The following is a 13,414-nucleotide window of genomic DNA, read 5'->3' as shown; positions in this document are numbered from 1 at the left end:
TCAAACAGGCAGACTCGCAGACGCACACACGCACACATACACACACACACGCGTTCCCCCCTGGTAATTTCAGACTATAGGCATGAACTCTTCTAACGGCTATGGTGCATTATGAGCGCAAACAAAATACTTTTTTTGGCACTGTCACTGAATGCATCACTTCGTCCGGGTTAGAGAGGGTTTGACCGGTAGGGATATCCTTGTCTCATCGCACACTAGTGACTCCTGTGGCGGGCCGGGCGCAGTGCACGCTAACCAGGTCGCCAGGTGCACGGTGTATCCTGGTGCGGCTGGCTTCCGGGTTGGATGCGCGCTGTGTTAAGAAGCAGTGCGGCTCGGTTGGATTGTGTTTCGGGGGACGCATGGCTTTCGACCTTCGTCTCTCCCGAGCCCGTACGGGAGTTGTAGCGATGAGACAAGATAGTAACTACTAACAATTGGATACCATGAAATTGGGGAGAAAAAGGGGGGTAAAATTCAACAACAACAAAAAAGTACATTCTTAAACCATGTTCCTCTAGGGTGCCTTTGTTTAAAACGTTAATCAAAAACAACCGACATTCCTAATTGCTGCATATGCCAATTGAATCTCAACATGGAAACAGTCAGTGGTTGTAGATTTATTTTGATGAACATTTTATTGAAAGGTATAGATTTCAGCAAATAAAGGCATGCAACAACAGAGGATAAACATAGGTACAAGGTAAAGGGTTTAAGAATGGGTGGGGTTGCAGGGTCATTCAGCTTTCTTGCCAACATCAAATACCTGAAGGGTTACCCAGAGGAGGCCGTGGCTAATTTGGCTAAAGGCTGAGGAGCTCAGAAGAGAGCACTATGAGGAGAACTGTGAGAAACATCTGTGTCACCTATGGAGACCTCACCTGGTTATGTGTGGGTGATTACATCAAGTGCCAGAGCTACTTAGAGAACTGAAGATCAAGGAGAAGTTTCTGGTTCCACATCTGTCTTGTACCCTGAGGGCTATCGGGGAGAAAGGCTGGACCTACCTCAAGTTCTCCTATAACAGCTATGACAAAGCTGTAGCGTGCTTCAAGAAAGCTCTGGAACTGGAGCCTGAGGAGAGTGAGTGAAATGCAGGCTATGCAGAACAAGAGCGCTCTTAATTTCTACTCGCCAGCTATCAAACAGCTGAGACGCGCCCTAAATATCAACCCACAAGACGCAGTCCTGATGGTCCTACTGGGCCTGAAACTGTCTGTCTATCAAATATTCGGGGAGACAGAGGAGCTAGTGGAGAAAGCTCTGGAGATGTCCCAAGACTGCATGCATGTGACACGATATGTGGGGAAGTTTCTCCGACCAACAAGAGCACGTTTGCAAGTCCATTGATCTGTTGAATGGAGCACTAAAGCGTACAAGCCAGTCTGCCATAATATATCATCGATTGGCTTTCTGCTACAAGAGGAAAAATATCGTTCTATGCTAGGAAGCTTCCATGGAAAGGGTGCTGAGATCCAGCAGCTACTCCGTAAGTGCATTTATCATCTGAAGATGTCTACTTTACTGATGTCCTCCTTCACCTATGCCACGGCTAAGCTGGCACTGCACTACGGCGAGGATAAAGACACCGCCAAGGCAGAGGAACTGTTCAAGAAAGTCTTCGACAGAACTGACATTCTGCAAGTGGTCAACCTGCACACCGGCCAGTTCCACCAGTATTACAACAAATGTGAACCTCTGGCCATCAAGCACGACAAAGGTTTTGGAGCTGCAGAAGGACACTGCTGAAGAGAAGAGATGTATCCAGAAACGGATGATGATCGCAGAGAATCCTTTCTCCAAAGACGCCCCATATGAAAAGGCCTGTGGTATCCTGGGGGTTGTGTATAAAATAACAGGGGGAGAAACAGCAGGCCAGAGAATGACAAATACCTCTCTGTGCACTGTGAACTCCGTCTCTCACTGCAGTAATAATATACCAGGGTAAAACAGTCATTTACAAAGTGATCTAGTAATAAATCCCTGCAAGGGTGCATGCATCAACTTTATTAGACATAGTTTAAATTCTCCCTGAGCGGAGAATGATGTGTTTTTATAATAGCTGAAAAATATATATTTTAGCCAATGTACTTATTGAAAAGGAAAAGGCGCAACACTTGCACACCATAACAAAGTATTTGTTTTATTAAGCAAGGTTCAAAAATAAAAGTTTCGGCCTTCAATGGTTTTCATCTGAATAATCACACAAAAGGAATGAACAACATCATATACAGTGGTGGAAAAAGTGCTAAATATTCTCATACTTGAGTAAAAGTAAATATAACTTAATAGAAAATGACTTAAGTAAAAGTGAAAGACACCCAGTAAAATACTACTTGAGTAAAAATCTAAAAGTATTAGCTTTTAAATGAAGCTAGGGGGCACTATTTTCATTTTTGGAAAAATAATGTGCCCAAAGTAAACGGCCTATTTCTCAGGACTAGATGCTAAAATATGCATATAATTGACAGCTTAGGATAGAAAACACTCTGAAGTTTCCAAAACTGTAAACATATTGTATGTGAGTATAACAGAACTGATATTGCAGGCGAAAGCCTAAGAAAAATCCAATCAGGAAGTGACTCATGTTTTGAAACTGTTGTGCTCCTATGCACCCCTATTGGCCATTGAAAGGGATATCAACCAGATTCCTTTTTCTATGTATTCCCTAAGGTGTCTACAGCATTTTGACGTAGATTTGCGCCTTTATGTTGAAGAATGAGAGTAAATGACTACATTGCGTAAGTGGCCAGCTGAGGGCTCTCAGAGTGATTCTTGCGTAAAAGTCAGAGGTAGTCATTTTTCCTCTCACTCCAATTGAAATGTCAATTGTCCTGGTTGATATATTATCGAATAGATATTTGGAAAACACCTTGAGGATTGATTATAAAAAACGTTTGCCATGTTTCTGTCGATATTATGGATATCATATTTTTTTGGTGTTGTCGTGACCTCTTTTCCTGGTGGATTTCTGAACATACTGTGACCAACAAACGGAGGTATTATGGGTATAAAAATAATCTTTATGGAACAAAAGGAACATTTGCTGTCTAACTGGGAGTCTCGTGAGTGAAAACATCTGAAGCTCATCAAAGGTAAACAATTAATTTGAATGCTTTTCTGATTTTCGTGACCAAGCTTCCTGCTGCTAGCTGGACAATGCTATGCTAGGCTTTCGATAAACTTACACAAACGCTTGTCTTGCTTAGGCTGTAAAGCATAATTTCAAAATCTGAGATGACAGGGTGATTAACAAAAGGCTAAACTGTGTTTTACTATATTTCACTTGTGATTTCATGAATATGAATATTTTCTAGTAATATTCTTTGACCGTTGTGCTATGTTAATTAGTGTAGTTGATGACAATTCTCCCGGATCCGGGATGGGTAGTTCCAAGAGGTTTTAAGTATCAAAAGTAAATGTAGTTGCTAAAATATACTTAAGTATCAAAAGTGAAAGTAAAAAAAAAAAATCCTTTATATTAAGGAATCCAGACGGCACAATTATCTTGTTTTTTATTTATTTACGGATAGCCAGGGTCATAATCCAGCAATCAGACATAATTTACAAACAAAGCATTTGTGTTTAGTGAGTCCGCCAGATCAGAGGCAGTAGGGATGACCAGGGACGTTCTCTTGATAAGTGTGCAAATTGGACCATTTTCTGTCCTGCTAAACATTCCAAATGTAACAAGTACTTTTGGGTGTCAGGGAAAATGTATTGAGTATAAAGTACATAATTTTATTTAGGAAAGTAGTAAAGTAAAAGTAGTCAAAAATATAAATAGTAAAGTACAGATACCCCAAAAAACGACTAAGGATTATGTTAAAGTATTTTTAACTGAAGTACTTTACACCACTGACAATTGAGGAGAAAACTCTTCAGCTGGCGGTGCTAATGAAAGAGTATGTGGTAGACTATACATGTTGGTCCTCAGGGTGAGGGGTACTGTGGACTGTCTCCACCTAGTGGTAAAATACAGAAATGGAACCAATAAAACAATTGGGAAGACAGTATATTTCAACCTGCAGGATTTATAATTGATGTTAAACCATTACTATAGAATACATGTTGAATGTTAGGTATTTGAAAAAAAACAAGGCTAAGCAAAACTATGGATATCAAAGGGCCCCTTCTCTTTGTTAGGCCAGTGACAACCAAAGGCCAACTTGTTAATATTTTAGCATTTACTAATGTTTTTATTTTAGTCATATAGCAGACTCTCTTATCCAGAGCGATTTACAGTTAGTGCACCCATCCTAAGATAGCAAAGTGGGACAACCACATATCACAGGCATAGAAAGTACATTTTTACTCAATGTAGCTATCAGTAGAGTCAGAGCTAGAAGCGTGCAATTTAAAGTGCTGGTTAAGTGTTTTTGGGGGGGTGGATTATTTAAGATACTGAAGAGGTAGGGTTTCAGATGTTTTCAGAAGATCGGCGGGACTCAGCTGTCCTATCGTTAGAGGGAAGCCAGTTCCACCATTGGGGTGCCTGGACATAGAATATCTTGGACTGGGCTGAGCGGGAGCCGCCCACGGGAGGGCCATGAGACCTGAGGTGGCAGTGCTTGGGTTGGGGTGTAGGGTTTGAACATAGCCTAAAGGTAGGGAGGGGCAGTTTCTCTTGCTGTTCTGTAGGTAAGTGCCATGGTCTTGTAGTGGATGTGAGCTTCAACTGGAAGCCAGTGTAGTGTGCGGAGGAGCAGGGTCACATGAGAGAACTTGGGAAGGTTGAAAATCAGGCAGGCTGATGTGTTCTGGAGAAGTTGCAGGAGTTTGATGGCACAAGCAGGGAGCCCAGCCAACAGCGAGATGCAGTAGTCCAGACTGGAGATGACAAGTGCCTGGATTAGGACCTGTGCCGCTTCCTGTGTGAGGTAGGTTTGTACTCTAAGTACACTACCAGTCAAAAAACCTACTCATTCAAGGGTTTTTCTTTATTTGAACTTATTTCTACTTTGTAGAATAATAGTGAAGACATCAAAACTATGAAATAACACATGGAATCATGTAGTAAGCCAAATATATATTTAAGATTCTTGAAATAGCCACCTTTTGCCTTGATGACAGTTTTGCACACACTTGGCGTTCTCTCAACCAGCTTCACCTGGAATGCCTTTCCAACAGTCTTGAAGGAGTTCCCACATATTCTGAGTACTTGTTGGCTGCTTTTCGTTCACTCTGCGGTACAACTCTTCCAAAACCGTGTCAATTTGGTTGAGGTCGAGGGATTGTGGAGGCCAGGTCATCTGATGCAGCATTCCATCACTCTCCTTCTTGGTAAAATAGCCCTTACACAGCCTGGAGGTAGCCTATGCCGCACTGACATTGCTCATCCATATATTTATATATTCTTCTTCCATTCCTTACTTAGATTTGTGTGTGTTAGGTATTTGTTGTGGAATTGTTAGATATTACATGTTAGATATTGCTGCACTGTCGGAACTGGAAGCACAAGCATTTCGCTACGCTCACATTAACATCTGCTAACCATGTGTATGTGACCAATACAATTTGATTTGAGTTGTTGGGTCATTGTCTTGTTGTAAAACAAATGACAGTCCCACTAAGCCCAAACCAGATGGGATGGCATATTGCTGCAAAATGCTATGGTAGACATGCTGGTTAAGTGTGCCTTGAATTCTAAATAAATCACAGACAATGTCACCAGCAAAGCACCCCCACACCATAACACCTCCTCCTCCATGCTTTACGATGGGATATATACATGCTGAAATCATCTGTTCCCCCACACCGCATCTCACAAAGATGCGGAGGTTGGAACCAAAAATCTCAAATTTGGACTCCAGACCAAAGGATAGATTTCCACCGATCTAACGTCGATTGCTCATGTTTCTTGGCCCAAGCAAGTCTCTTCTTCTTATTGGTGTCCTTTAGTAGTGGTTTATTTGCAGCAATTCGACCATGAAGGCCTGATTCACATGGTCTCCTCTGAACAGGGAAAGGGGGGACACCTAGACAGTTGTACAACTGAATGCCTTCGACTGAAATGTGTCATCCGCATTTAACCCAACCCCTCTGAATCAGAGGTGCAGGGGGCTGCCTTAATCGACATTTACGTCTTTGGCGCCTGGGGAACAGTTGATGTTGAGAATGTGTCTGTTACGTGTACTCTGTGAAGCATTTATTTGGACTGCAAGTTCTGAGGCTGGTATCTCTAATGAACTTATCTTCTGCAGCAGAGGTAACTCTTGGTCTTCCATTCCTGTGGTGGTCCTCATGAGAGCCAGTTTCATTATAGCGCTTGATGGTTTTTGCGACTGCACCCGAAAAAACTAGAAAAAGTTATTGAAATGTTCCGTATTGACTGACCTTCATGTCTTAAAGTAATGGATTGTCGTTTCTCTTTGCTTATTTGAGCTGTTCTTAACATAATATGGACTAGGTCTTTAACCAAATAAGGCTATCTTCTGTATACCACCCCTACCTTGTCACAACACGATTGGCTCAAACACATTAAGAAGGAAAGAAATTCTACAAATGAACTTTTAATAAAGCACACTTGTTAATTGAAATGCATTCCAGTTGACTACCTCATGCAGCTGGTTGAGAAAATACCTAGTGTGTGCAAAGCTGTCATCAAGGCAAAGGGTGGCTATTTGAAGAATCTCAAATATAAAATATATTTTGATTTGTTTAACACTTTTTTGCTTACTACATGATTCCATATGAGCCTCTAGTCCCACTCAACATGCCTCAGATAGCTCTTTTGTCCCAACTCCAAACACATGCTGTGACCTCAGCCTGCATAACTAGTGCGTCCAGAGATGCAACCTCTCTTATCGTCAGTCAATGACTAGGTTTACCTCCACTGTACCCGCACCCTACCACACCCGTCTATACATTATGCCCTGAATCTATCCTACCACACACAGAAATCTGCTCCTTTTATTCTCTTTCCCCAACGCACTAGACAACCAGTTTTGATAGCCTTTAGCCGTATCCTTATCCTACTCCTCCTCTGTTCCTCGGGTGATGTGGAGGTTAACCCAGGCCCTGCGTGTCCACAGGCGCTCTCATTTGTTGACTTCTGTAACCGCAAAAGCCTTGGTTTCATGCATGTTAACATCAGAAGCCTCCTCCCTAAGTTTGTTTTACTCACTGCTTTAGCACACTCCGCCAACCTTGATGTCCTTGCCATGTCTGAATCCTGGTTTAGGAAGTCCACCAAAAGATTTACATCCCCAACTACAACATTTTCCGTCAAGATAGAGCTACCAAGGGGGAAGAGTTAGTCTGCAAAGTTCTGTCATACATTCCAGGTCTATGCCCAAACAGTTCGAGCTTCTAATTTTAAAAAAAAATTCTTCAGGAATAAATTCCTCACTGTTGCCGCCTGTTATAGACCCCCCTCAGCTCCCAGCTGTGCCCTGAACACCATATGTGAATCGATTGCCCCCCCATCTATCTTCAGAGTTTGTTCTGTTAGGTGACCTAAACTGGGATATGCTTAACACCCTAGTCCTACAATCTAAGCTAGATGCCCTCAATCTCACACAAATTATCAAGGAACCTACCAGGTACAACCCTAAATCTGCAAACATGGGCACCCTCATAGATATTATCCTGACCAACTTGCCCTCCAAATAGACCTCTGCTGTTTTCAATCAGGATCTCAGCATTCACTGTCTCATTGCCTGCATTCGCTATGGGTTTCGCAGTCAAACGAACACCCCACATCACTGTCAAACGCTCCCTAAAACACTTCAGCGAGCAGGCCTTTCTAATTGACCTGAACCGGGTTTCCTGGAAGGATATTGACCTCAGTAGGTCCTGTCAGTAGAGAATGTCTGGTCGTTCTTTAAAAGTAATTTCCATCACAATCTTAAATTGGCATGCCCCTTTAAAATGTAGAACTAAGAAAAGATATAGCCCTTGGTTCACTCCAGACCTGACTGTCCTCAACCAGCACAAAAACATCCTGTGGCGGACTGCACTAGCATCGAATAGTCCCTGTGATATGCAACTCTTCAGGGAAGTTAGGAACCATTACACGCAGTCAGTCAGGAAAGCAAAGGCTAGCTTTTTCAAACAGAAATTTGCATCCTGTAGCTATTACTCCAAAAAGTTTTGGGACACTGTAAAGTCCATGGAGAATAAGAGCACCTCCTCCCAGCTGCCCGCTGCACTGAAGCTTGGTAACACTGTCACCACCGATAAATCCACGACAATCGAGAATTTCAACAAGCATTTCTCTATGGCTGGCCATGCTTTCCTCCTGGCTACCCCATCCCTGGCCAACAGCTGCACACCCCCCGCAGCTACTTGCCCAAGCATCCCCAGCTTCTCCTTCACCCAAATCCAGATAGCAGATGTTCTGAAAGAGCTGCAAAACCTGGACCCGTACAAATTAGCTGAGCTAGACAATCAGGACCCTCTCTTTCTAAAATTATCCACCGTCATTGTTGCAACCCCTATCACCAGTCTGTTCAACCTCTCTTTCATATCATCCGAGATCCCCAAAGAGTGGAAAGCTTCCGTGTTCATCCCCCTCTTCAAAGGGGTTTACTCTCTAGACCAAATCTCTTACAGACCTATATTCATCCTGCCCTGCCTTTCTACAGTCTTCGAAAGCCAAGTTAATAAACAGACCACTGATCATTTCGAATCCCACCATACTTTCTCCGCTGTGCAATCCGGTTCCTGAGCTGGTCACGGGTGACCGTCAAGCCAAGATCAAGGTACTAAACGATATCATAACCACCATCGATAAGAGACAGTACTGTGCAGCCGTCTTCATCTACCTGGCCAAGGCTTTCGACTCTGTCAATCACCGCATTCTTATCGGCAGACTCAACAGCCTTGGTTTCTCAAATGACTGCCTCGCCTGGTTAACCAACTACTTCTCAGATAGAGTTCAGTGTGTCAAATCGGAGGGCCTGTTGTCCAGAACTCTGACAGTCTCTATGGGGGTACCACAGGGTTCAATTCTCGGGCCGACTCTTTTCTCTGTATATATCAACGATGTCGCTCTTGCTGCGGCTGATTCCCTGATCCACCTCTACGCAGACGACACCATTCTGTTAAACATCTGGCCCTTCTTTGGACACTGTGTTTACAAACCTCCAAACAAGCTTCAATGCCATACAACACTCCTTCTGTGGCCTCCAACTGCTCTTAAACGCTAGTAAAACTAAATGGATGCTTTTCAACCGCTGCCCCCGCCCGACTAGCATCACTACTCTGGACGGTTCTGACTTAGAATATGTGGACAATTACAAATACCTAGGTGTCTGGCAAGACTGTAAACTCTCCTTCCAGACTCATATTAAACATCTCCAATCCAAAATTTAAATCTAGAATTGGCTTCCTATTTTGCAACAAAGCATCCTTCACTCATGCTGCCAAACTTACCCTCGTAAAACTGACCATCCTACTGATCCTCGACTTCGGCGATGTCATTTACAAAATAGCCTCCAACACTCTACTCAGCAAACTGGATGCAGTATATCACACTGCCATCCATTTTGTCACCAAAACCCCATATACCACCCACCACTGCGACCTATATGCTCTCGTCGGCTGTCCCTCGCTACATATTCATCACCAGACCCACTGGCTCCAGGTCATCTATGTCTTTGCTAGGTAAAGCTCTGCCTTATCTCAGCTCACTGGTCACGATAACAACACCCACCCATAGCACGCGCTCCAGCAGGTATATCTCACTGGTCATCCCCAAAGCCAACACCTCTTTGGCCACCTTTCCTTCTAGTTCTCTGCTGCCACTGACTGGAACAAATTTTAAAAATCACTGAGGTTGGAGACTTATATTTCCCTCACTAACTTTAAACATCAGCTATCTGAACAGCTAACCGATCGCTGCAGCTGTACATAGCCCATCTGTAAATAGCCCATCCAATCTACCTACCTCATCCCCATATTGTTTTTATTTACTTTTCTGCTGTTTTGCACCTCAGTATTTCTACTTGCAAATCATCTGCACATCTATCACTCCAGTGTTAATTTGCTAAATTGTAATTACTTCGCTACTATGGCCTATTTATTGCCTTATCTCCCCATGCCATTTGCACACACTGTATATAGACTTATTATTATTTAACTTTTTTTATTTATATTGTGTTATTGACTGTACGCTTGTTTATCCCATGTGTAACTCTGTTTGTGTTGCACTGCTATGCTTTACCTTAGCCAGGTTGCAGTTGTAAATGAGAACTTGTTCTCAACTGGCCTACCTGGTTAAATAAAGGTGAAATAGAAAAATAAAGAAATGTGTTCTTTCATAGTTTTGATGGCCTCACTATTATTCTACAATGTAGAAAATAGTAAAAATAAAGAAAAACCCTTGAATGAGAAGGTGTTCTAAAACTTCTGACTGGTAGTGTATGTTGTCGAGCATGAACCTGCAGGAGCGGGTCACCGCTTTGATGTTTGCAGAGAATGATAGGGTGTTGTCCGCGGTCACGCCAAGGTTCTTTGCACTCTGGGAGGTCGACACTGTGGAGTTGTTAACCGTGATGGATAGGTCTTTGCGCGGTCAGGCCTTCCCTTGGAGGAAGAGCAGTTCTGTCTTGTTGACATCCAAGTTGAGATATCTGCCAGGCATGCGGAGATGCATGTCGCCACCTGAGTGTCAGAAGGGGTTGAAGGAGAAAAGTAGTTGAGTGTCATCCGCATAGCAATGATAGGAGAGGCCATGTGAGGATATAACCTTGCTTAAATAAAACAAAGCATTTTTAACCGTGAGTGAGCCTTTTCAATTATGATGTTTTTATTTTATTTCGCCTTGTCTCACATTAGTTGTGCAGATGTATTTATGAAGATCTTGCACTTATGATGGTTATGAAAACTGTATGTTTCTGTGTGGAAATATGGTTTGTGTCATTTGAAGATATAGTTGTGAAATGTATATTATTGTATTCTATATGTGCTTTTAGGTTTATAGGCTTTTACTGCACTTTTATTTACAATACACTTACAATACACAAATGGCTATATTTCCACTACTGTATGATTTAAAAAAATACTTTTATTTAAAGAAATATCAACATAAATTCTTAGGTTTCTTCTGGACATTGTAAGAGAATACATTTAAATTGTGATAGATTCTATTTAGCAGATGCTTCTATCCAAAGGGACTCACAGTCATGGTTGGATACATTTTACAAATGGTCGCTGGAATTGAACATACTACCCTGGTGTTACAGGCACCATGCTCTACCAACTGAGCTACAATGACATAGTGGTGGCTTTGCAATTAATCCAAGGATACCAGGACACCTCCCCTTTCATCTAACTCCATTAAACCCTCTGTGGAAAAGGTTCTACATGGAACTGAAAAGGGTTCTCGCTGGAACCAAAAATTGCTATTCAAAAGGTTCTCTTATGGGGACAGCAAAACACTCTTTTAGGTTCTATACTGAACAAAAATATAAACGCAACATGCAACAATTTCAAAGATTTTACTGAGTTACAGTTCATAGAAGGAAATCAGTCAAATTATATAAATCCATCAGGCTCTAATCTATGGATGTACCATGACTGGGAATACATATATGCATCTGATACCTTGAACAAAAGTGAGCGTGATCAGAAAACCAGTCATTATCTTGTGTGACCACCATTTCCTACATGCAGTACGACACATCCCCTTCGCATGGACTTGATCAGGCTGTTAATTGTGGACTTTTGGAATGTTGTTCCACTTTTCTTCATTGGCTGTGCAAAGTTACTGTTATTTATTTATTTAAATTATTTAACCTTTATTTAACTATTGTTGGTGACTGGAACACACTTTCGTACACGTCGATCCAGAGGGTCCTAAACATGCTCAATGTGTGACATTTCTGTTGAGTATACAGGCCATGGAAGAACTGGGAACATTTTCAGCTTCCAGAAATTGTGCACAGATCCTTGCGACATGGGGCTGTGCATTATCATGCTGAAACATGAGGTGATGGGGGAGGATGAATGGCTTGACAATTGGGCCTCAGGATCTGAAGTCGGTTGCGATGCTGAACTGCAGTCAGGTCAAGACCCTGGTAAGGACAACGACCATACAGATGAGCTTCCATGAGATGGTTTCTGAGAGTTTGTGCAGAAATTCTTCGGTTGTGCAAACTCACAGATTCATCAGCTGTTCGGATGGTTGGTGTCAGACGATCTCGCGTGTGAAGAAGCTGGATGTGGCTGGCATGGTTACACGTGGTCTGCGGTTGTGAGGCTGGTTGGATGTACTGCCAAATTCTCTAAAACGACATTGGAAGCGGCTTATGTTAGTGACATGAAAATTCTAGTCTCTAGCAATAGATCTGGTGGACATTGCTGCAGTCAGTAGGCCAATTGCACGCTCCCTCAAAACTTGAGACATCTGTGGCATTGTGACAAAACTGCACATTTTATAGTGGACTTTTATTGTCTCCAACACAAGGTGCACCTATGTAAGTATCACATTGTTCAATCAGCCTCCTGAGGGGTTGGATTAAATGCGGAAGACACTTTTCAGTTGAATGCATTCAGTTGTACAACTGACTAGGTATGCCTCACCTGTCAAGTTGATGGTTTATGTTGGCAAAGAAGAAATGCTTAGTAACAGGGATGTACATTTAAGAGAAATAAGCTTTTTTTTGTGAGTATGGAACATGGAACCAACACTTTACATGTTGTGTTTATATATATTTTTCAGTGTAGATAACACCTTTTTTTCTAAGTGGATCCAATGTGTGTTATGAAGTCATATGGCTAAGATGGCCTACAGCTTTTATGTTAAGCTCAGAAGGGTCAGACAAGGGTTGTTCTAATATGGAACAAGATAATTGTCCTCCTAGCCCTCTGGTGTAACTACAAAGTAACAAGCGGCAATGTAATAATACATTTTGTAAATCTTTACAAAGCTATACATTTGGTGTACACATGTAAAGCAAATCATCCTGTCTTTTAATGTCATCAATTATTGTATAGGAAATTGGTATGAAAATGCATATACCTTTATAAATGAATAATGACTAATTCATTATTAACTTCTAAGTTCCAGTCTTAAGGAAGTTCCCATTATCATTCATTTCAATAGATCATAGTCGTTCACAAAGGAGTGAAAGACTATGGCTGACCTCCCATGTCAATATCAAGTATTTACGAAACAACTGGAAGACTGTTGTCTTCAGAAATAATCTATTACAAACACCCTGTCTGAATCTTCAGATATTGAAATTGATCAACTTCTTCCGTTACATTTGGATTGACAGACATGGAAACCCTGAAAGGGAAAGGCACATAAAATGAGCAATAATATCACAGCTTTGATAGACAGATCAGAAGGAAAATTCCATATTTCAGCTGAAGCTGTTCTGGTTCCGGCGGAATTATTTACATTCCATTTAGTGTCCGTTTATAATGGCTCATTCTGAGGAAAATCAATCCCAAACCTGAACTA

At 41.9% G+C, this 13,414-nt stretch overlaps 1 protein-coding gene and 1 pseudogene across 5 annotated transcripts in view; one reads left to right on the top strand and one right to left on the bottom strand.

Moving 5' to 3' along the window:
- Nucleotides 1-834: 834 nt before the first annotated feature.
- LOC124039013 lies at nucleotides 835-1,749 on the top strand (annotated as a pseudogene).
- A 9,244-nt stretch (nucleotides 1,750-10,993) lies between these two features.
- The window catches only part of LOC124040027 (monocarboxylate transporter 12-B-like), a 30,907-nt gene continuing 28,486 nt past the window's right edge, over nucleotides 10,994-13,414 (bottom strand). For 4 of the 5 annotated variants that reach the window (XM_046356732.1, XM_046356736.1, XM_046356735.1 and 1 more), the window contains one exon: nucleotides 10,994-12,230. In XM_046356732.1, coding sequence (XP_046212688.1) covers nucleotides 12,181-12,230 — 50 coding nt within the window. In that variant the 3' untranslated portion in view covers nucleotides 10,994-12,180. The remainder of the gene's footprint in view (nucleotides 12,231-13,414) is intronic. The other variant, XR_006839670.1, reaches the window with a different exon arrangement.

This window comes from Oncorhynchus gorbuscha, linkage group LG07 (assembly GCF_021184085.1).
Source record: "Oncorhynchus gorbuscha isolate QuinsamMale2020 ecotype Even-year linkage group LG07, OgorEven_v1.0, whole genome shotgun sequence".
Classification (NCBI taxonomy): Eukaryota; Metazoa; Chordata; class Actinopteri; order Salmoniformes; family Salmonidae; genus Oncorhynchus; species Oncorhynchus gorbuscha.
The sequence above is the reverse complement of the archived record's forward strand: the minus strand, read 5'-3'. Positions and strand labels throughout refer to the sequence as shown.